This window comes from Hordeum vulgare, chromosome 2H, assembly GCF_904849725.1.
Source record: "Hordeum vulgare subsp. vulgare chromosome 2H, MorexV3_pseudomolecules_assembly, whole genome shotgun sequence".
Lineage (NCBI taxonomy): Eukaryota > Viridiplantae > Streptophyta > Magnoliopsida > Poales > Poaceae > Hordeum > Hordeum vulgare.
The window spans coordinates 325,119,133-325,144,743 of NC_058519.1; the positions used below are offsets into that span (position 1 = coordinate 325,119,133).

The window sequence follows — 25,611 nt, forward strand, 5'->3', positions numbered from 1 at the left end:
GACTTGCCACACCAGACTCTGAGTCTTCTTCAGAACCTTCCTCTTCATCACATTCCTCAGATTCTTCCTCAGAGTCAATTTCCTTGCCAATGAGTGCCCGAGCCTTTCTCAAACTAGTCTTTTTGTGCGAGGAGGACTTTGAGGATGAGGACTTTGAAGATTTCTTCTTTTTCTTCGAGTCATCAGAACTCTCATCCTTGTATTTCTTCTTCTTTGATTCCTTCACCGAGCAAGGACAATCAGCAATATAGTGACCAAGTTTCTTACATTTGTGGCAGGTTCTTTTCTTGTAATCCTCAGATGAGGATTCTGATTTCCTCATATCTCTTCTTGAAGATTTACCAAACTGGCCACGCCTTGTAAACTTATGGAATTTCCTCACGAGCATTGCAAGCTCTTGTCCACGTTCTTCAGAATCACCAATGTTGCAATCTGAGTCTTATTTTTTAGATGAGGAAATTGCTTTGGCCTTCAGCGCATGAGGTCTTGAGTAGCTTAGTCCATACAGATCTCTCTTTTCTTCTAGTTGGAATTCATGAGTATTGAGTCTTTCGAGTATATCAGCAGTATCAGGCATCTTATAGTCTCCTCTTTCTTGAATCATCAGAACCAGTGTATCAAATGATGGATCGAGAGATCTTAGCAGTTTCTGCACAACTTCATGGTTAGTGATGTCTCGAGCTCCCAGTGCTTGCAGTTCATTTGAGATGTCAGTGAGGTGATCAAAGGAATCTTGACAACTTTCATTGTCAAGCCTCTTGAAGCGATTGAAGAGATTGCGAATAATATCAACACGACAGTCACGCTGAGTTGAAATTCCTTCATTGACTTTGGACAACCTATCCCAGATAAGCTTAGTTGTTCCCAAAGCACTCACTCTACCGTATTGACCTTTGCTCACATGGCCACAGATGCTATTCTTCGCTTGAGAATCAAGTTGCTTGAATTTATTCACATCAACGGCAGATACAGTAGCAGCGATGGAGGGAATACCATGTTCCACAATGTACCACAGATCATTGTCAATAGCCTCAAGATGCATCTGCATCTTGGTCTTCCAGTAGGGAAAGTCCTTTCCTTCGAAGGTAGGACATCCTGCAGTAACCTTGATCATACATGTAGTCGACATAACTAAAACTCCAGGTGGTTAAACCAAAAATCACACATAACAAGGGAGTACCTTTCTCTTATACCAATTGAAATGCGTTATATCGACTAGAGGGGGTGAATAGGTGATTTTTAGATTTTCATAGCTCAGAAAATTCCTTTTGAGGAAATTCCTCACTGATGAATTAAGTGCAGCGGAAATAGTGCAGGATCAGAGGTGCAAAGACTACAACAACAGATTACTTGGTGAAGATTATGAGAATCGGTTTGCACAGTACGCAGGTACACAGAACGCAGGTGAAGATTAACTCGAGTGAAGAATTTGAGGTTGAGGTAATTCAGAGAAAGTCTTCAGACATATTCTTCAAACAGTACAAATGAAAGTCTTCAACATACAATTATGAGGAAATGAAAGAGTTAAAGAAATAGAACTCGTATCACGATGAAGACAGTTGTTGATGACCCAGTTCCAACTGTTGTCACAGTCGTACGTCTAGTTTTGAGCGGCTTGGTATTAAAACCAAAGGACACACAGTCCCTACCGTATTCTCCTTGAGCTAAGGACACACAGTCCTCGCCCAACACTCGTGGTAAGTCTTCAGGGCAGACTTCCAAACCCTCACAAACTCGATCACCCGGCGATGCGCAATTGACTGCTCGATGCTCTAGACCATGATTCCTAACCGTGTGGAGGATGCACAGTCCTCAAAGGTAAAAGGCTTCCGTTCCACATAGGAACAAATTCTTCAGTGATGCTCAATCACTTGGTTTTTGGTTTGGGGTATTTCCTCACTTGATGATTTACTCTTGAAGACTCTCAGGAATTTGGGTTGCTCTAAATGACAAGTATCAGTTTCTCTCGGAGCAACCAACCAGCTAGTGGTTGTGGGGGCGTCTATTTATAGCCTCGGAGCATCCCGACATGATTTGACATAAATGTCCTTAAATAATGTGACCGTTGGGTGGATAAGATCAGTGAGGTGGCGTGTGTTGCGACAACGATCGGAACTTTCAATCGTGAAATTCCTCATGTCTCTCATATTCCTCACTTTGAGGCTTTGGTATGTTTTGGCTTGGGTTGAGCATCATGAGGAAATTCACTCCATAGTATTACCTCGACCCCCTTTAACAGTACAGTGTTCCTATGACTCAAGAGTAAAGAAAATGAAACAGAAAGAGTAAATCTTCATGCTTCACAGTCTTCGGACTGATTTTCTTCAGGACACAACGAATTCCTCATTTTCAATATCTTCATGAGGAATATAAATTTCATCGCAATTTCTTCGCGATCAAAGTCTTCAAGTTTAGACCAATTTCTTTAGCCGAAGCTATTCATTTTTAGGGGTCGATATTCATCGTATAACTCAAACTCCTCAACGACTTAGAGAGCCTTTGTACACTTACAAACATATTAGTCCACCTATAAGTCTTCAAACCACCAAAATCACTAAGGGCACTGGACGCACTTGCAACAAGGGAGTACCTTGCTCTAATACCAATTGAAAGTGCGTTATATCGACTAGAGGGGGTGAATAGGCGATTCTTAAAATTTCATCACTAAGGAAAATCCGAGTGAGGAAAATCCTCGGTCATGAACTGAGTGCAGCGGAAATAATATTCAGTCAGAAGTGCAAAAACGTCTACAACAAAGTACTCAACATGAATTAAGAGAATCGGTTTACACAGGCCAAGAGTACAGGATAAGCAGGTGAAGAATTTGAGGTGAGAAATTCAAAGAAAGTCTTCAGTCAAATTCTTCAAACAGTACAGATTGAAGTCTTCAACATGCAATTGAGGAAATGAAACGAGTTGAGGAAATAGAACGAGTACCTCTATGAAGACAGTTGTTGATGACCCAGTTCCAACAGCTGTGAGAGTTGTACGTGTGGTTTGGAGCGGCTTGGTATTGAAACCAAAGGACACACAGTCGCGGGACACACAGCCCCTATCATATTCTCCTTGAGCTAAGGACACACATTCCTCGCACAACACTCGTTGTAAGTCTTCAGGGTAGACTTCCAAACCCTCACAAACTCGGTCACCCGGCGATCCACAATTGACTGCTCGATGCTCTAGACCATGACGCCTAGCCATCTGGCGCATGCACAGTCCTCAAATGTAACAAGCGTCGGTTCCACAGAGGAATAACTTATTCAGTGATGCTCAATCACTTGGGTTTTGGTTTGGGTTTGGGTGTTTGGGGTATTTCCTCACTTGATGATTTTTGCTCAAAGGCTTTGAGGAATTTGGGTTGCTATAAATGACAAGTTCCAGTTTCTCTTGAAGCAACCAACCAACTAGTGGTTGCGGGGGCGGCTATCTATAGCCTGGGAGCATCCCTACATGACTTGACATAAATGCCCTTAATGATATGACCGTTGGGTGGATAAGATTTAGGACAGGTGGCGCATGGCGCTGCAATGGTCGGAACTTTCAACTATGAAAGTCCTCATGTCTCTCATGTTCCTCACTTTGAGGATTTGGTAGGTGTAGGTTTGGGTTGAGCATCATGAGGAAATTCTTTCAATAGTTTTACCTCGACCCCCTTTAACAGTACGGTGTTCCTATGACTCAAGAGTAACGAAAATGAAACAGAAAGAGTAAATGTTCAAGCTTCAAAGTCTTCAGAGTATTTTCTTCGGGATACAATTCCTCATCTTCAATGTCTTCATGAGGAATATCATTTTCTTCACAATTTCTTCGCGATCAAAGTCTTCAAGGAATGACCAAAGTCTTCACCCGAAGACATACATTTTTAGGGGTTGATAGAGCTTGTGTACACTTACAAATATATTAGTCTCTTAACCACCAAAGTCTTCAAACCACCAAAATCACTAAGGCGCGCTAGATGCACTTACACTACTACCGCTGGCCAGTGAAAACAAACACCTTGCTCCTTTCACTTTGCACAGACAAGGGGAAACGGACTAGAGCTCCACTGAAGCGAATGAAAGGTGGTGCAAAAGAACAGATGTGTATGTGCTGATTCCACCCAGATCTTTCCGAAGCGGACCCCCTCTTAATAGTACGGCTTTCCTACGACTCAAATCCACCGAAAAGAAACGTAGAAAGCAACCGTCTTCGATAGACTTCGAGGGGCACCAGATCGTCTTATGCCTAGACATGGATTATCTGAAATGATCAATGCACACGATTAGTCCGCACAAGTATTGTCATCAATCACCAAAACCACTTACGGTGAAATATGCCCTAACAATAAGTATGTGTACATGTCATTTTCTCCTTATATTTTTCCCACTAGGTTTAAAAGGAGTCTTCAATGACATATTAGATCGCACTCTTTTCCGTTATGAATTTTCTCTCAAAGTTTTGCATAATGTTTTTTAATGAGGCGGTATCTTTTCAAAGATCATATGTCATACTTTCTATTTTTCCTATTCGGGTTTTTAAAGGAAGTACTCAAGACAGATTAATTGTTCTGTAAATTCACCAATGAATTTTCTCCTTCAAAGTTTTTTTCTCATATGAGTTATCAAGAGACAAGAATCACTATATGTTGCATCATTTTCTCCTCCTTATTTTTTCTCACTCAGTTTAAAGGAGTTTTAACAACATTACACTATTCTTCTCATATTTTTCGCACGGTTTTTGGAGAAGACTTTACGCACCACTAGCACAATGCCCGTGCGTTGCTACGAAACTATAAAATACGATGAGTTAGTTCACTGGCTTAGGAAATTATCAAAATATGGTGGCGCCATGCGGAATTTGCTCGCAGTTCACTACTAGAAAGATAAAAAATACCAAAAAGATCATGCGTGAGGCAATGGAGAATCTTAAGTGACCATGGTTCTTTCCAAACACAACATTTCGAATGTTGAAACGTATGAGAATAGACAATGGTACTGCACAAGGTCGCGGATCAGGTAGGTGGATAAGGTCTATCATCGTTTTCGAATGTGTTCACTCTCTTGTTCTGTGATATAAAACTGAAATAACTTGGCTGGGTAAAAAAGAAAAAGAAAAACAAGAGCATTATTTTGAGTTGGAGTCGCATTTCTGCATTTGTTATTTGTGCCCAAGTGTTAGCCTGACATGAATAATAGTTTATTGTTTATTTGTGTTTGGTCCCACATGTGAGCACAAATACATTTATTTATCTATGTTAATGGAAGGTTTCTATTCTCAATGTGGGTAGGGGTGCATTTGTTTATTGGTGAAGGTTGTTGGTCTCACATGTGAACTCATCACCAACTCCAACCTTTATAAGTAGGAAAAATATAAGGATTTCTCAAGATGAATGACAAATATACAAGAAAACTTCAATGATGGATTATTGAAGAAACAGTGATGTACAAGGGGTGTGTTAGGATTAGTTTAGCACATCTAAGTTTGTTAATTACCACTGACTAATTAGTGACCCATCATTAGATTAACAACCAACATTAGTGAATAACTAGATCGTCGCTGGCGCGCGTTGTTGTGCCCGTCTATTTTGGATCTTAGTTGTTAGGGGGTATGAAGCAATGCTTAGTATTGTCCTTTTGTATAGCTTGTTGTAAACTCACAAAGCATGACGTTTGATTAAATGATGGTCAATTAGGACAATATAGGTTAAATCAAAACACCTCTCGAGCATCTAGTATATGCAGTCCTTTCTGCAAAAATGTACTCACAAGCCGAGCAACTTCCATATGATAGTTCTAGTTATTAGGGAGGAAATGAATACTGATAATACTTTAAGTTCCACTGAAAATGAGAAGGAAACCCGATAAAAATAAGTGAGAGGGGTACGTAGTAAAATAAAGGGTAGGACAGTTAGAAATACATAGATTAAAATTAAGACATAGTGCTGGTGTTCAAATATTTAAATTTGAGTTTTTTTGGAAGTATTAAGAGATAAGTGTTTAGGAACAATAGTCGGAGAAACAAAAACTCATACAAATGATGTTAACACCATGTCTTACACTTACACTTCTTCGATTCCTCTTAGGTGGTGTTCTACACGGGTTTGATCTAGAGGAAAAGCTAAACTAAAAAACTTTGTTCTTTTTTTGCTTAGTATTGTAAAAGAGGAAGAATCAATTATAAACCTATCACCAACATAAAATGTGCATTTGAAACAACCAATTAAATCGTACCAAAATTATTTTCAATACTCTCAAAGGAGAAAGTTGTAGATATATAGTGCAAAAGGAAGAGACTTTACTTAACTGGGATGCAAGAATCTGCTTGATTATGGCACAATACTGAAGTGGGTAAAAGAGACTAAATTGGAGCTATGTTGTTGGTCGATGTTGTGAAGAAAAACCAGTTGCTACCTGCAGTGATTCTTTGTAAATAAATGAATATAAAAAACACATATCAGTTCTTCATGGATGAATGATGAAAGATGACAAAGCATGTCAGCAAATAGGTACACTGAAAAGAACAAGGATTTTAAGAAATTACTACTTGCGTATGCAATTTTTTCGTTGATTCCATTCCAACTAATGCAATTATTGTTTAGTGGTGTTCACCTAGCTTCACACTATCGACGCATGGTACTTCCACTCAGATTCTGAACCAGTTGTGTTCAAGGAGAAATCACCAACTGTGCAGGTGCCAGTATTAGTAATATTTATCAGTAACATGTAAATTTTGTTATAGGGGTAGCTTTTCACAAGAAATAGAGCCCCAACATGTGCTAAGGTTTATCTGTAAATCGCAGTATATTTCGTAATAGCAACAGGGGCCCCTTCTACTAATCTTGAAGAAATCCTGCATCTAAACAACTATACCAAAATGAAACAAAAATCCTCAATGGATTTAGGCACAAACTTATGATTAAAAGCAGTTGAATAGCGACACAACATGTTGAGAAATCTCTATGAAAGGAATGAAGGAGCACAATCCTCAAAAACCAATCCATGGGCTTAGTGCGCCATACCTCGATCAAAAAAGAAAAGGGCGTCCATGTTGTAGAATTGTAGATCATTTGTGGCGTTCACAGTAGGCGGCACCTAAAAGCCGAGTTGAGGGCTAATGATTAACTACAATCGTAATAATCTCTGCTTAATTAACAACCAACTTAATTTAGACACCGCCTACCCCCTTTGTAGCCTCCACTTGACAGCCCCTCCACATGATGTAACTCCTCACATTGTATATATATGTATTCTTCATCATCAATAAAAAGAAGAGTTTGATTCAATCATTTTATCTTTCACACGTTATCAAGACGCTCTAACCAAGGACGAACAGGGAAGAGAAGACATAACGTAGCCTCTAAGAACATTACTGATGTCTAGGCCGAACTTATCTCAATGTTTATTTAGGATAATAAAACATCCGGCTCCGATGACACGACGACCCATGACATCAACGTCGCTTTGAAGATCATCAACAACACGACCGATCTCCCCAGCAACCGATAGCATACGCCTTCGACGGAAAACATCAACACCGTCACAACCTACAAACACACGGAATGAAAATTCATCAACACGGATCGATCATCATCCGATTTGCATATGCACTCATTTAATTAATGCACTGATTGATTGTATATAAGCATGTAATTGTTTGAACGGATGAACTGACAACTGCGCACCTTTCTTTGTTGTTGTTGATCAGGACGGAGATCCAAGGCGACGGAGCTCTGGTTCTGTCATACGATGCCAACCGGTCCGTGCTCTCCATTCCGAAGGCAGAGGCAAAAGACAAACAACGCGACGCTCCTTCCTCCGGCCGACTAGCGCGACAATGTGGAGATGAACGGCGACTACGACCTAGGCTCGGTCCTCCTTATGTAGCCATGGCCGTTAGCCCGGCTCGACGTGGTGGAGCTTCCGGAGGCGCAGCCACGCCTCCATCACGGTTGCAGTTAGCGTCCTGGCAAGATCCCTCCTTGGTCTGTGCAAGATCCCTCCTTGGTCTGTGCTCCAGTCTGAGAGAAGAATTCGATTCAATCATTCGGCATCCTCTATCTTCATGTCTTATGTATTGATAGGATAGTAAAGTACCGCCAACAATCTCCGGACACTTCATCTCCCATCAATGTTTGTAGGCCTCTCCGCAGCCTCCGTGTCGCCTCGCGTGCCTCGCCTGCTCCGCGCACAACCCCGGATCCATTCCTCCGGATGGATTCGCCCCCCTCGCCATGACCTGCGCCTCTTCACGCCCTGGATTGGATCGCTCAACCTGGATCCACTCCTCCGGTCGCTTAAATCGATCATCATCCGATTTGCATATGCACTCATTTAATTAATGCACTGATTGATTGTATATAAGCATGCAATTGTTTGAACGGATGAACTCACAACTACGTACTTTTCTTTGTCGTTGTTGATCAGGACGGAGATCCAAGGTGACAGAGCTCTGGTTCTGTCATAAGAAGCCAACGGGTCCGTGCTCTCCATTCCGAAGGCAGAGGCAAAAGACAAACGACGCGGCGCTCCTTCCTCTGGCCGACTAGCGCGACAATGTGGAGATGAACAGCGACTACGACCTCGGCTCGGTCCTCCTTGTGTAGCCATGGCCGTTACCCCGGCTCGACGTGGTGGAGCTTCCGGAGGCGCAGCCACGTCTCCATCACGGTTGCAGTTAGCGTCCTGGGCAAGATCCCTCCTTGGTCCATGCTCCAGTCTTAGAGAAGAATTCGATTCAATCATTCTGCATCCCCTATCTTCATGTCTTATGTATTGATAGGATAGTAAAGTACCGCCAACAATCTCCGGACACTTAATCTCCCATCAATGCTCGTAGGCCTCTCCGCATCCTCCGTGTCGGCTCGCCTTCCTCGCCTGCTCCGCGCGCAACCCCGGATCCATTCCTCCAGATGGATTCGCCCCCCTCGCCCTGACCTGCGCCTCTTCACGCCCTGGATTGGATCGCTCAACCTGGATCCATTCCTCCGGTCGCTTAAATCGACCGGATGGACTCATCCCATCCCTCAGCTGAGGTGGTCAACGCGCTTGCATCAGCCTTGAACGGGAATGATTGGATAGGAGGCTGCTGTAGCGAATGGACGAGGCTGTTGTCGGGTTTGCGAAGGCCTCCTACGAATGGGGTGGGCAAAGGCCCAATGCACTAGATGCCTTGGTTTTGGCCCCCAGAGTAGCAGCCCACATGATAGACGGGCCAAAATCAACGAACTGCGCGGATCAGCTAGACTAATAACGAAATCCAACGGCGAGAAACTCCAAGTTAACGAAATCCAATGGCCAAAAATGTCTAATCGCCGAGAGGGCAGGGATTATGTGTAGTCTTACTGTCCTTAATTCTGTCCATCACCGAACAATCGTCTTTCCTGTACGGGCGCAAGCTTTCCTTTCTTTCTTTCTTTTCGTGTAACACACGCCTCATAGAGCGTTCCTTCACCATATATAAAAATACATCCTACCATTCAGGGACAGTTACCCCCACATGTTCAATATACTACCATGCGAGAGTATATATACAAGATTTTTTAAAGCGAGTTACATGAAAAAAATTACAAGTTGGCCCATATTTTTTATTATATTTGTGAAATACGTATATATTTGTATGTAAAAAAGAGCATACACAAAATATGATACATACTATAAAAAACAGTATATATACTACCTAAACATGATTATATACTACATACTACGCATAAATACTCTCCAATTTGATACGTACTACATATAACATACAAAACGCAAGTGGTGATAACTACCATCGATGGTAGATAAAATTTGTCATATATATACACACACACATAAATATCAATTAATGTAATCATGACAATTTTTAATTCATTCATCAATCTCTTAGTCTCTACTCCTTGTGTAAACTAATATAAAAACATTTAGATTACTAAAATAGTATTTTAAATATAAAAACTATTAGTTTTACGGAGGGAGTACTTTATTTAATAGATACTAGCAAAAGGGCCTGTGCGTTGCAATGGAAGAAAAACAATTCTTATATCTAATGGTGCTGATCATATTATGTCTTTAAAATTTTAGGATATTTCTTGAAATGCACAAACATTTTTGGAATTAGCAAACATTGTTTTCAATTGCACTCAAAAATAATACACAAACTTTTTTCAAAATCAGGGAATTTTATTATTTTCACCAACATTGTTCTCAAAATTATGAACATTTTTCTGAATATGTGAATATTTTTACAAAAAGCCCGAGCATTTTTTGAATTCACAAACATTTTGTGCTTTCTTCAAACTTTTATTTCAAAATTCTGAATATTTTATTTCGAAATTCTCAGTTTTTTAAAATTGAGAAAGGTTATTCGAAGTTTTAAATTATTTAAAATAGAAAAACAAAATGGAACTGAAAAGAAAATTTGAAAACTAAACTAAAAAACAGGCGCCCACGCATGGGCCGGCCCAAACAGGTGTGCTGCATCTTTTTCTAATGGCCAGAGCGTAATATAGGAGGCGCCTACATGGGCCGGCCCAGTTTAAAGATTTTTCTGTTTGAAACGTTTTCTATGACTTATAGTGGCATTGGTGGATAATTTTAGCTAAGTTTAGGGGCAAGCAATATTTGCTTTATTAATAGGTAAGATAGATAAAGAAAAACCATGTCGTCACGTCACTCTCCAGCTCATCTAAAGGCGACCCTCCCCAAGCAAACCTGCGGCATCTCCCCAAAGCATCATCCTCGCAATCTCCGCCGGGCCGAGCCAAAACCCCCGCAAAAATTACTCACTACCCTCTGCAAGCGCGCATCTCGGCCGCCGACGCCGCCATGGCCGCCGCGCACTCCCTCCTCCACCTCGCGGTGCCCAAGTCCCTCGCCCCCACGTTCACCCTCTCTCCTCTCGGCGCCGCTCACCGCCTGCTGCCCTCCCTCCGGCCTCAGCGCATGGTTGCGTCCTGTAGCTCAGCCCACCCTGACCTCGCCGCCTTCCCCAACCCCAACGGACTCCTGGTGGCCGAGCCCGCTGCGGTGACGCCCACCGACATTGACGTGGCCACGGAGGCCGAGCTGCGGGAAAACGGGTCCCGGAGCACGCGCCGCACCAAGCTCGTCTGCACCGTGGGGCCAGCCACTTGCGGCCCCTCGGAGCTGGAGGCGCTGGCCGTGGGCGGGATGAACGTCGCGCGTCTCAACATGTGCCATGGGGACCGCGACTGGCACCAGAAGGTCATCAGCTCCGTGCGGAGGCTCAACGAGGAGAAGGGGTATGCCGTCGCCGTCATGATGGACACCGAGGGGAGCGAGATCCACATGGGGGACCTCGGCGGCGCGCCAGCGGCCAAGGCGGAGGTGAGGTTGGCTTTTGGTTTTGGTTCGGTGCTGCACTTTCCTTTTCATGTATTGTGCTCGATGAAATGCGCTCCTGGACGAGGGATGATGGTATAGTGCTTTCATGCCTGTATTCTTAAGCATGCTTTATCTATTACTAGCAAAAGAGCACGTTGCAACGGGAGAGAAAATAACACACGCTCTTAACTGAATAACCATGACTCAAGACTTTAATAGGTCCATGTCCTTTAGTTTCACATAGCATCACATTCGTGTTGCCGACTGTGGCCTCAATGCTGTCAGCACTCCTGATGATGCTGCACAAGACAAGAGCCGGCGCGGCAATGCTGAAACCACTGAAGACACTAATGCTGAAGACAGGAGCGAGGCGGGAGAGGAAGGGCAGAGAAGGCCAAGGTCCACTAGGCCCAAGAATCTCTCCCAGTGGCTTGCAAGCCCAATTTAGGCCAGCTAAGGTGGTGTATCGTTATAACTAGCGCTGTTAGCTCTCTGTTGTTTTGGCTAGGATTTGAACGGCTATGTCGATACTCGGACAGGGGAGGAGATAGAGGTGCGGGAGGTTGGGTGGAATTCCTCTATCCCCCTCAAATTTGATTTCGATTTCGATCTGAGATGCAATTCGTGAGCATGGTAGATAGTTTGTAGTACCCTCCTCACATCTGGTATCAGAGACACCAATCTGGAGCTTCCGCGACACCGCTACGCGATGCGGTTCGGTGACCGCGACGGCAGCGAGCCATGGAGGAGCTCAGCGTCGAGGGGCGCACAGTGTACGACATCCTGCGTCACGAGTTCAACAACAACATGGAGGACAAGCTTCGATCTCATGACTCCCTTCTCCAGTCGATGAGCAAAATGTTGGCGGCCAACAACACCACCCTCGATACTCTCATGACGGCTCGGGCTGACGAAATTTGGGGCGAGTTGGCCCTCGACCTCGACCAAATTCGGGCGGATCTCAGCAAGCTTGAAGCTCCAGATCCGACTGCCAAGGTTTACGATAACCCCAGATCCGACTGTCAAGGTTTACGATAACCCCAGATCCGACTGCTAAGGTTTACGATAACAGTTCTTGACGCCATGTTGTGCTCAGTCGCGGTGCCGCTTCGACCAGCGCCCTTGGCATCGACAACGACAACCGGGGGAAGGCACATAATATCTATGTCCCTCCTCGGGTCAGAGGTGCGCGTGGTTTCGGCTTTTCCCCCAGAAATTTTGCACCCCGTGATTCTCAAGTTTTCGATACTGCTGAACATTCTTCATTTTCTCTGCACCTGGAGCTGCCCAAATTTGATGGACCGAACCCAAGGTTGTGGCAAAATCGCTGTGAGGATCAGTTCAAGCTATGGAATACACCAGTTAATCGTTGGCTATCTCTGGCTACTGCACAATTTGAAGGAGCAGCAGCTCGGTGGTTAGAGGCAATGCAGAGAAGGATGCTGAATGCTGGTTGGTCTGACTTCTGTGCAGCTCTGCAAGGTCGTTTCGATCGCAATCAGCATCAAACACTCCTCAGAAGATTGTTTCGAATTGTCCAGACTGATACAGTGGAAGATTATGTGGAATGTTATGCTGAATTGTATGATCAGTTAACAACATATGAAGATACTCCTAATTCATTGCATTATATCACAAGGTTTTTAGATGGTCTGAAACCTGGTGTTAGAATGGCAGTGGCCCTGCAGAAACCAAAGGATTTAGATGCAGCTTATGAGTTAGCTCTATTGCATGAAGAATTGGGTGAAACTTACACAACAGCTAGTTCTTCTTTACGTAGGAAAACTCCTGTGGCATGCTCTTTTGCAAATTCCGAACCACATAAACCAGAGGAGAAAAGGCCTGTGGATTCAGTTAACAACACTTCTCAAGAGGATAAATGGTCAGCATCGAGGAATTACAGGAAGTCTAAGGGCTTATGCTTTGTTTGTGGTGAGAGGTGGTCCAGAGATCATGTTTGCAAATCCACTGTCCAGTTGCATTTTGTGCAGGAGTTGATTGAACAACTGCAACTTTCTGATGTTGAAGAATCTGACATTGAGAGTGATCAGCAAACCCAATCTTCAGTGCATTCAATTAAGTTGTCTGCTGCTGCTGTGGGGAAGGAACCAAAAGCTCCTGTGTTACAGTTAGAAATTGAGCTGCAAGGACATACACTTCCGTTCTTAGTGGACTCTGGTAGCACTCATTCATTTTTGGACATGAAGTATGAAACTCTGTCAGGTATCAGCTCTATGAAGCCCATCAAGGTTACAGTTGCTGGAGGTTCCACCATATAGTGTCAACATCAGATTGTAGATTGCCACTGGCAGTGCAATAATTATCAGTTCTCTTCCAACTTCAAGCTGTTACCCCTTCACACTTATGATGGCGTCCTGGGTCTGGATTGGCTAGTACTCCATAGTCCTATGTATATTGATTGGGTGGACAAGTGGTTATCCTTTTGTGAGGAAGGACAAACCATTACATTACATGGTGTTCCTCCTGAAGAATCTCCTTTTGTGTGTGCTGCTATATCCCTTGATGAAATTGATGAGCAAGCACCAGTTCCACCTGACATCCACGTGATGCTAGAAGAATTTGCTGATGTATTTGAAGCACCAACAGAACTGCCACCAAGGAGAAGCTGTGAGCATACAATTCCTCTTATCACAGGAGCCAGACCTGTGGCTGTGAGACCTTATAGGATAGCTCCTTTGTTTAAAGATGAGTTGGAAAAACAGATCAAGGAACTGCTTAAATCTGGTATGATAAGGCCCACTAAGAGTCCTTTTTCCTCCCCAGTGTTGCTAGTCAAGAAAAAGGGAGGTGAGTGGAGATTGGTAGTAAATTACATAATGTTAAATGCCATTACTATTAAAGGGAAATTTCCAGTGCTTGTTATTGATGAACTGTTAGATGAATTTTCTGGAACTGCTTGGTTCACTAAATTAGATTTGAGAGCTGGCTATCACCAGATAAGATTGGCTGAAGGTGAAGAATATAAAACAACATTTCAAACTCATTTGGGACATTATGAGTTCTCAGTCCTAGCTTTTGGTCTTAGTTGTGGCCCTGGAACATTTCAAGGAGCTATGAATACTTCACTTGCTCCTGTTAACAGAGAAAACACTTTGGTCTTCTTTGATGATATATTGATCTTCAATAAAACTTATCAGGAACACTTGGCTCACATAAGAGAGGTTTTGGCTATTCTCAGAGCTGATCAATGGAAAGTGAAATTGTCCAAGTATGCCTTTGCTCAAGAACAATTTGGTTACTAGGGACATACCATCAGTGCTGCTGGAGTTGCTATTGACTCAAGTAAAATTTAGGCAGTGGCGGCCAACTCCTACTAATGTGAAGGAAGTCAGGGGTTTCTTGGGTTTGAGTGGCTACTATAGGAAATTCATCAGACATTATGGTATGATTAGCAAGCCCTTGACTGAGTTGCTCAAAAAGGGGGTTCCATTTGTATGGTCTGAGATTACTGATACGACTTTCTGCATTTTGAAGAAAGCTCTTGTAGAAGCACTAGTGCTAGCCCTGCCACAGTTTGACAAGCCTTTTGTTATAGAAACTGATGTTTGTGAATTGGGAATTGGAGCTGTTCTCATGCAGGAAGGTCATCCTTTGGCTTATGTTAGTAAAGCATTGGGTCCCAAGAACAGGACATTGTCAGTTTATGAAAGGGAGTATTTGGCTATTTTGTTGGCTGTTGATCAATGGAGACCTTATCTGTTGTTCCAACAATTTACTATTAGAACTGATCAGAAGAGCTTGGTTCATCTGCAAGATCAAAAATTACATACTGTGTGGCAACAGAAAGCTCTAACCAAGCTGATGGGGCTACACTACTCTATTGTGCATAAGAAGGGAGTGGAGAATTCTGCTGCTGATGCTCTTTCTAGAAGGTCACATAACGATCAATGTTTTCATATTTCCAAAGCCCAACCTGTGTGGATGGATGGTATCTTAGATAGCTATGCTTCTGATGATAAAGCTATTGAAATTCTGCAGGCACTTGCTGTTTCACCATATGCTAGGCCCCATTTTCAGTTGATCCAAGGGTTGCCTAGATACAAAGGTTGTATTTGGATTGGAAATGATGTCAACCTTCAGAACAAGATTTTCTCTGCCTTTCATGACAGTCCTCTTGGGGGCCATTTTGGGTTTCCTGTGACATACCACAGAATCCATTCTCTCTTCAGATGGACATGGATGAAGAAGTTCCTCAAAGATAAAGTGCAATCTTGCTTGGTCTGTCAGCAAGCTAAACCTGAGAGAGTTAAGTATCCTAGTCTCTTATCTCGACTATCAGTACCACATAAAGCATGGGAAACTGTCACCATGGATTTTATCACTGGATTACCTCCCTCTTGCCAGTTTGATTGCATTTTTGTGGTCATTGATAAGTTCACTAAGTATGGTCACTTTATGCCTTTACAACACCCCTTCACTGCTCATAAAGTGGCTGAAGTGTTTTTGGATAATGTTTATAAACTGCATGGTATGCCTGAATACATAGTTTCTGACAGTGATTCTATGTTCACTAGCACTTTTTGGCAAACTCTCACTCACAGAACTGGTACACAGTTGAATATGAGTTCTGCATATCATCTTGCTACTGATGGACAAACAGAAAGAGTGAATCAGCAAATTGAGTACTACCTCAGGAGTTTTATCATTTCTCATCCTTCCAAATGGAGCAAATGGCTGTCCATGTGTGAATTTTGGTACAATACCAATTGGCATTCAGCTGTGTGGAATTCACCTTTTGAAGTACTTTATGGACATACTCCCACATACTTTGGCATTGCTGCTAGTGATACTGTTGTGCCTACTGACATCCAACACTGGTTATCTGACGGAGAAGTTGTGACAGCTTCTGTCAGGCAGCATTTGCTACGTGCTCAACAAAGAATGAAACATTTGGCTGATAAGAACAGATTTGAACGGTCCTTTGAGTGGGTGAACAAGTGTTTCTCAAGCTGCAACCTTACGTTCAATCTTCGATTGTTCACAGAGCTAAGCATAAATTGGCATTCAAGTTTTTTGGTCCCTATAAGATCATTGGTAAGATAGGAGAAGTAGCATACAAACTGGAGCTCTCTCTTCATAGCAGGATACATCCATTTTCCATGTATCTCAGCTCAAAAAGGTGATCCTACCCAGCTGTACCGTGCAGACTGAATTACCTGCCTTCGATAACCATCTTCAGGTACCTGTCCGCGTTCTACAACAACGTGTTCGACAGCATGGCAAACACACTATAGCTCAAGGTTTGATCCAATGGAGTGGGTCATCTCCAGCAGAAGCTACTTGGGAAGACCTGGAGTCACTTCGTCAGCAATTTCCTCGTTCCACAGCTTGGGGGCAAGTCGTTTCTCATCGGAGGGGGTATGTCAACACTCCTGATGATGTTGCACAAGACAAGAGCCGGCGTGACGACCTGATGATGTTGCACAAGACAAGAGCCGGCGAGACGATGATGAAACCACTGAAGACACTAATGTTGAAGACAGGAGCAAGGCGGGAGAGGAAGTGCAGAGAAGGCCAAGGTCCACTAGGCCCAAGAATCTCCCCTAGTGGCTTGCAAGCCCAAACTAGGCCTGCTAAGGGGTGTATCGTTATATACAACGTTGTTAGCTCTCTGTGTTGTTTTGGCTAGGATTTGAACGACTATGCCGATACTCGGACAGGGGAGGAGATACTGGTGCGGGAGGTTGGGTGGAATTCCTGTATCCCCTCAAATTCGATTTAGATTTCGATCTGAGATGCAATTCGTGAGCATGGTAGATAGTTTGTAGTACCCTCCTCACAAATGCTCACAAACGAAAACGCGTTTGAATGTGGTCAGTCCTAAGGTCTCTCTTGTGCGCACACTCGCTTGGAATAAAATCAGAAATATGTTTTTTTTAAGCGAGGTTTTTCATAGGTGTGCATGCGTGGTTCTCAATGTTTTTTTCTCTCAATCTGGTTTTAATGGGTGTTTATTCGCAATTCGAATGCCGCCGGTACGAAAGAAAAATGAATTGTGCACTGTAGATTAAATTTGCACCAAAAAAATATTTTAGAAATATTTAACAGCTAAAAATAACATCATCTTTAGATTTGACACATTTTTCTAATCAAATTTCATATACAAAATGTTGAAATCGGAGTTACGGTTTAAAAGACATGGATAATTTTGTTTTACATAAACTGCGGACTAAATAACCAAAACGTCAAGTTTTTTTGTTAAAACGGAAAAAACGGTTCGAATGACTTAAATATGGACGGCATGTTGATTACCTAAAACGTTGGGGGATTTTCTGAGAAAATGCAAAAAAATGGTTCGTGTGTGACTTTGTGTACTACCAGTTAATTTACTGAAAACTGAGGGATTTATTTGCAAAATGACGTGACGGACGACCAGAAACGGTCCATGCTTTATTATTAGATTAGAGAAAGACTAGCAAAAGGGCCCGTGCGTTGCAACGGGATAAACAATTATAATCTCCAATGGTGCTGGACATATTATATCTTTAAAATTTTAGCACATTTCTTGAAATGCATGAACATTTTTTGAATTAGCAAACATCTTTTTCAATTTCACTCAAAAAATTATACCTAATTTTTTTTCTTCAAAATCATGGAATTTTATTATTTTCACCAACATTGTTCTCAAAATTATGAACATTTTTCTGAATATGCGAATATTTTTACAAAAATCTCGAGCATTTTTTGAATTCACAAACATTTTATGTTTTCTTCAAAATTTTATTTCAAAATTCTAAGTTTTATAAATTACATAAATTTTTCATAGTTCTAAATTATTTAAATTAAAAAATGGAACAGAAAAATGAAAATAAAAAACGAGACTAAAAACAGAGGCACGAACTGTTTTAAGATTTTTACACGGACTTTTGATTAATTGACTTTTTTATTTTATGGACATTTTCTCAAAATTTAAACATTTTTTGCATATGCAAACATTTTTCAAAACTCCTGAGTAGTTTTTGAATTCTCAAAACTATTATGTTTTTCTAAATATTTTATTTCGAAATTCTCAGTTTCTTAAAATTGAAAAAAGTTATTTGAAGTTTAAATTATTTTAAGTAGAAAAACGAAATGAAACGGAAAAGAAAAATTCAAAACTAAACTAAAAAAACAGACGCCCACGCATGGGCCGGGCCCAAACAGGTGTGCTGCATTTTTCAAAGGCCCAGAGCGTAATATAGGAGACGCCTACATGGGCCGGCCCAGTCCGGTGATTTTTCTGTTTTAAACGTTTTTTGTTACTTATATGTGGCATTGGCGGGTAATTTTAGCCAACTTTAGGGGCAATTTGAATGACGTATGGCAGAAGCAATATTTGCTTTATTAGTACGTAAAGATTAGGCCATGGAATTTGTAAGATTGTTTTGAACACAGTGAAAGGGTAGATCTAGGTTTGAGCTCAAGACACCAGTTTGGTATGTAACTAACAAATATGCCCGTAGGTTGTAGTTAGGAGAAAAGATATCCTTGACCCTCCAACTAATAAAAGAACACAACCCATAGAGCCCAAGAACCAGGCTAAGAGGCATGTATATATTCTAGTGGTGCAATCCTCTATAACACTATACTCCCTAGTTTATAAGAGTCCATATTCAATTGAGGTCTCCCATTAGAATTGGGTCATCGGATTTTGTCCGGGTTAATAATTTTTGAAAGCTTTCTCATTCAGTTCTTTTATACTATACACTATGCTTCCTAATTTTTAAGGCCTCATAATTAATTGAGATCTTCAATTTAGATCGGGTCATTCGATTTTGACCGGGTCACCAATTTCTCAAGGAGCTCTACCATTCAATTCTTTCAATTCTCTATGTTCCCGAATTTTACAACTCTTTCATACAATTGAGGTATTCAATTTTGAATTTGGTTCACGATTTGGACCTGGCCAACGATTTTTCAAATCAATCAGCAACACTTGGCCTATAAAAACATATCTTTCCCGCACACCCCTCTCACCACCTAGAAAAAAGAAACGCCATCATATGGTACTGTAGCACAAATGTAGTACACCCAGCCACTGACACAGAAATTTCCCCCACATAAATATATGTTGGTTAGCTGATAACACAAAACCACATCGCGAAAGGCACATCAAATTACTGCATTATGAATAAAAATAAAATACACTCCATCTCGCCCACCTGCCAAACTAAGTATTCCACCAGTTCCAAAATATAAGGGGCATTAAGTTTTGGAAAGTCAAATTTCTTTAACTTTGACCAAGTTCAAAGCAAAGAATATCGACATCCACAATATTAAACAAAAAATAAACAAAGAAAGTGTGGAAATTCATTTCATGATGAATTTATTTATACCGATATGAAGTTATGGATTTTGATATATTTCTCTACAAGTTTAATCAAACTTAAAATGTTTGACTTTTCAAAAAAGTAATACACCTTGTATTTTGAAATAGAGTGAGTAATTTTTTTAGGTAACCCAATAACACCAACGGCGCAGCGAAATGCACCCAACCCTTCTAGTACCTGTTAGAGTTATAATATAAGTCATGTACCCTTTTGTATTTATCCCAATATATAATGGGTTTCCTGCATATAGTCCACCACCTGTACATGTATATATACCGGCCTATGGCCTCATGGGAATACAAGTTGCTTATTCCTAACATGGTATTAGAGCATTAGGTCTTTTTCGCACGCGCAACTCGTGCTTCGATCCAATCTCGTCTCCCTGCAGTCGCCGCCTGCCTCGATCTTGGCGTCCAGCTCCCGCTCGGTTTCGGTCGCCGCATGCCGACTCCACCTGCCTCGACCTCATATGGATGCCACCGCTCCCTGTCCCGCGACGTCAACCGTCCCGATCCTGATCCAATTCGGTCAACTGTCCTGCTGGATTCGTTCCCGATCCGGAATCGCACCAGGCTGTCCAGGCGCCGCTGGATCAAATCCCGATCCGGAATCGAACCAGGCTGTCCAAGCGCCGCTGGATCAAATCCCGATCCGGCTCGGCTCACAGCACCTGGATCTCCGCCGGTTCTATAAAACTACTGCCTGCTAGCTCCCGTCGCCACCAGCTCCCGATCTCGTCGCCCCCCCGCTGCTGATTTTGTCGGATTCTCCTGTCTCGACGTGATCTCAAAAAAAAAAGTCTGCTGCATCCGGCTACGTTGCTGTTCCTAGTTGTCCGGTGATCTTTGATGGCACTAACTACACCGAGTTCATTGGCTTCATGCGCATTCACATGCGTGGCATCCGCCTATGGGGTTTTCTTTCTGGCGAGGTCTGCTGTCCGCCATGTCCGGTTCCTCCCGTGGCTCCCACTCCGCCGACCCCACCGGCTCTTCCTGCGGATGCTCCTCAGGCCGCAAAGGATGCGGCTAAGGTTGCTGATGAGGCCGCTGTGAGTGCTTATGATGAGAAGGTCTTGGCTTATGAGGAGGCTCTTCAGGTGTATCATGGTGCTATGTCCGTTTACACCTAGTGGCTTGATGATGGTGCTCGTGCTGCCGCTGTTCTCACTGCTAGTGTTCTGCCTTAGTTTGCTTCTGAGTTTCTGGGCCTTCCTACTATATTTGAGATGTGGACCCGCCTTCGCCAGCGCTATGAGCCCTCTGGTGATGCCTTATACCTCTCTGTGGTCCGTCAGGAGCATGCTATTCAGCAGGGTGACTCTACTGTTGATGACTTCTATGCACAGAGTTCTGCTATCTGGCGCCAGCTTGATTCTCTCCGCAGTGCTGGTTGTCGTACTTGCCCCTGTTGCCAGGCTGTCCAGGCCGACTTGGAGTTTCATCGCGTCTACAAGTTCCTGTCTCGGCTCCGTAAGGAGTTTGAGCCCCGGCGTGCTCAGTTGTTTGCTCGTGGCCGTATTTCTCTCATGGAGGCGCTTTTTGAGATTCGTGCTGAGGAGACTCACTTACGTGCTGCTGGTTTGCTGGAGGTTCCCTCGGTGCTCGCTGCTCGGACTCTTTCTACGCCACCTGCGGCACCGACTCCTTCTCGCTCGAGTGCTCCGCCGCTCTTGCCCATTCCTTTTGGAGGTTCAGGTCGCCCCCGTTCACATTGTGGCTACTGTAACAATGATGGTCATATTGAGTCCCACTGCTACACGAAGAAGAAACACTTGCGCAAGGCGCGATCATCATCTACAGTGACTTCGTCATCTACCTCGACAGCTTCAGCCATCGCTTTGACTGAGCAGGATATTCTGAGACTTAAGCGTCTGCTCGGTGCTTCAGGTTCTTCCTCGACGGGTACTGCTGGTTCTGTGACTGAGGCTCCCCGCACTGAGCAACCACCTTCTACACAGTCAGGTACATCCCCATGGGTTCTGGACTCTGGAGCTTCCTTTCATATGACTTCTAATTCTTCCACTCTGTCCTCTCTTCGATTTCTTGATTCTCCTGTTCATGTCCTCACCGCTGATGGTACTCCCCTTGCTGTCGTTAGTAGAGGCACTCTTACCATTCCTTATTCTGTTCCTGATGTTGCTCATGTTCCTCGACTTACCATGAATCTGTTTTCCGCTGGTCAACTTGCTGATTCTGGTTGTCGTGTCATCCTTGACCTTGACTCTTGTTCTGTCCAGTACCGTCGCACGCACACTCTGGTTGGGGCTGGTCCTCGCCGCCGTGATTCTGAGGGTCTTTGGAAGTTGGACTGGCTTCATGTTCCTTCCGCTGCCCACTCTATCGCCAGTTCTTCCGCTTTGGTCGCCTTGGCTACTGGTTCCTTCCAGCAGTGGCATCATCGACTTGGTCATCTGTGTGGTTCTCGTTTGTTGTCGTTAGTTCGTCGAGGTCTTCTGGGGTCTGTCTCAGGAGATGCCTCTTTAGAGTGTCAGGGTTGTCTTCTTGGCAAGCAGATTCAGTTACCATATCCACATAGTGAGTCAGTGTCTAAGCGTCCTTTTGATTTAGTTCATTCCGATGTATGGGGTCCGGCTCCCTTCGCTTCGAAAGGGGGTCATAAATACTATATTATTTTCATAGATGATTTCTCTCGTTACACATGGCTTTATTTCATGACTTCTCGTAGTGAGGTGTTGTCCATTTATAAGCGTTTTGCCGCCATGGTTCATACTCACTTCTCTTCTCCCATTCGTGTGTTCCGTGCTGACTCCGCTGGCGAGTATATCTCTAAGATGTTGCGTGGTGTTCTTGCTGAGCAAGGGACTCTCTCTCAATTCTCTTGTCCTGGTGCTCACGCTCAGAATGGCGTGGCTGAGCGCAAGCATCGTCATCTTCTTGAGACGGCTCGTGCATTGATGATTGCTGCCTCTCTCCCGCCTTATTTTTGGGCTGAGGCAGTCTCCACCTCCACCTATCTCATCAATCTCCAGCCTTCCGCTGCTCTATAGGGTGGTGTTCCTTTCGAGCGTCTTTTTGATCGTTCTCCCGATTATTTGATGCTTCGCTTGTTTGGTTGTGTTTGCTATGTTCTTCTTGCCCCCTGTGAACGCACTAAACTGACCGCTCAGTCTGTTGAGTGTGTCTTCTTAGGCAATAGTGATGAGCATAAGGGCTAACGTTGTTGGGATCCTATCGGTCGTCGGATGCGTATCTCTCGGGATGTGACTTTTGATGAGTCTCGTCCCTTCTACCCATGCCCATCTTCCTCGACCTTTTCAGTGGAGGATATCTCTTTTCTCACTTTTCCTGACACACCTATCACACCCGTCGAGCCTTTGCCTATTCGTTCCGCTCCCTCTGCTTCTCCACCTCCAGTCGATTTGTCGCCACCATCTTCCACGGTCTCCTCGTCTAGCATGTCACCAGATTCTACACCTTCCTCTCCGGTGACTTCTTCGTCGCCACTCCCCGATTCTACCTTGTCGATTCCTCCTTCCATTGTTCCATCTTTTCCTCAGTGTTACACTCGTCGTTCACGTTCTGTGGATGCCTCTGTGGATGTGTTGTCATCCTCGTCTCAGCCTACTTATGGTTTGCGTTCTCGTCCTTGTCCGCCTGTTGATTGCTTTGGATTTTCCACCGCTGGTGCTGCTGTTCTTGAGCCGACTACTTATCATCAAGTTGTTGTTTATCCTGAATGGCAGAGGAGATGGCTGCTCTTGAACGCACTGGTACGTGGGATCTTGTTTGCCTTCCTCCCGGAGTCCGTCCTATCACTTGTAAGTGGGTCTACAAGGTTAAGACTCGCTCCGATGGTTCTCTTGAGCGTCACAAAGCTCGTCTTGTGGCTCGTGGTTTTCAGCAGGAGCATGGTCGTGATTATGACGAGACTTTTGCTCTTGTGGCTCATATGACCACTGTTCGTACACTTCTTGCCGTGGCCTCTACACGCCACTGGTCTATCTCTTAGCTTGATGTTAAGAATGCTTTTCTTAATGGTGAGCTGCGTGAGGAGGTGTACATGCAGCCACCACCTGGGTATTCTGTTCCTGATGGCATGGTATGTTGTCTTCGTCGCTCTCTCTATGGCCTTAAGCAAGCCCCCTGTGTCTGGTTTGAGCGTTTTGCCTCTGTGGTGACTGCGCTGGTTTTTCACCCAGTGTTCATGATCTAGCATTGTTTATTCACCTTTCTCCTCGTGGTCGGACTCTTCTTCTTCTCTATGTTGATGACATGGTCATCACTAGGGATGACCCCGAGTATATTGCCTTTGTTAAGGCCCGTCTTAGTGAGCAGTTCCTTATGTCTGATCTTGGACCTCTTTGCTACTTTCTTGGGATTGAAGTTTCTTCTACCTCTGATGGCTTCTTTATATCCCAGGAAAAGTATATCCAGGATCTTCTTGCTCGTGCTGCTCTTACTGATGAGCGCATTGTTGAGACTCCTATGGAGCTCAATGTTCACCTCTGTGCTACTGATGGTGATCCCCTGCCTGACCCGACGCGTTATCGTCATTTTGTTGGTAGTCTTGTTTACCTAGCTGTCACTCGTCCGGATATTTCTTATCCGGTTCATATTCTGAGTCAGTTCGTCTCTGCTTCCACATCGGTTCACTATAGTCATCTCCTCTGTGTTCTCTGATATATTCGGGGCACGATCTCTCACTGTCTATTCTTTCCTCGCTTCAGTTCTTTACAACTTCAGGCCTATTCAGATGCTACGTGGGCTAGTAATCTTTCAGATCGTCGTTCACTTTCTGCTTACTGTGTTTTTCTTGGTGGTTCTCTCATTGCCTGGAAGACGAAGAAACAGATTGCAGTTTCCCGTTCGAGTGCAGAGGCTGAGTTGCGAGCGATGGCTCTTTTGACGGCAGAGGTGACTTTGGTTACGGTGGTTACTTCAGGATTTTGGTGTTTCTGTCACTACACCGACTCTGCTCTTATCTGACAGTACAAGTGCTATTAGCATTACGCGCGACCCTGTGAAGCATGAGCTCACCAAGCATATTGGCGTTGATGCTTTCTATGTGCGCGCTGCTGTGCAGGATCAGGTTATTGCTCTTCAGTATGTGCCTTCCGAGTTACAGTTGGCGGATTTCCTGACGAAGGCCCAGACTAGAGCACAACATGGCTTTTATCTCTACAAACTCAGTGTTGTTCATCCACCATGAGTTTGAGGGGGGGGGGGGTGTTAGAGTTATAATATAAGTCATGTACCCTTCTGTATTTATCCCAATATATAAGGGGTTTCCTGCATATAGTCCACCACCTGTACATGTATATATACCGGCCTATGGCCTCATGGGAATAAAAGTTGCGTATTCCTAACAGTACCAACCATGTCTTGACATGTTCCTTACAAATTCTCATGAACATAAGACAACATGTGCTTCACTATGGAGCAAACACTAGCTGTCATGAGTCAGGGTTGGTTTGGCCGAGGAATTGGGTAGCGGAGCATTGTTCGCGCCTTGTGATCGAAGCTGTTGAACAAAAATTCTCCATCCTCCAACTAATATAATAGAAAAATTCGAGGAATTCTTATCGAACACGTTAGGGACTTTGCCGAGGTATGTCGGTACAGAAGTTGGCTGCCTCCGGCGAGTTGTGCACACGTACAACTACCTTGATCGATTCCTACTTGAAGTATTGGAGGCTGGCTTATGTATGCAGCAAGGCTGTGGCTATCCTAAAGTAGCTGCTGGATTGGTTTGCCGAAAGCGAAAACACACACGCAACGCACATGACACGGTACATCGATTTGGTTGCCTCATACACTTGTCACATCTGTTAATTCTGTTATGAAAGCAACTTAGTATTATCTGGAGGCTAAAGCCATCATATATACAAGCACAAGAGAATGCCAAAAGGCTAGAATACAAAAGGCCAAAGGCCATCATCAATATAACTCTAACCCCCCCCCCCCTCAAATTCATGATGGATCCACAACACTAAAATTGGAGAGGTGAGATCCATG

The 25,611-nt window shown here is 43.6% G+C and overlaps 1 protein-coding gene across 1 annotated transcript in view; it reads left to right on the top strand.

Annotated features, from left to right (window-relative positions):
* Nucleotides 1-10,669: 10,669 nt before the first annotated feature.
* LOC123426186 (pyruvate kinase isozyme A, chloroplastic) overlaps nucleotides 10,670-25,611 on the top strand; it is a 31,129-nt gene continuing 16,187 nt past the window's right edge. Inside the window, exon 1 of the mRNA XM_045109967.1 lies at nucleotides 10,670-11,306. Coding sequence (XP_044965902.1) covers nucleotides 10,785-11,306 — 522 coding nt within the window. The 5' untranslated portion in view covers nucleotides 10,670-10,784. The remainder of the gene's footprint in view (nucleotides 11,307-25,611) is intronic.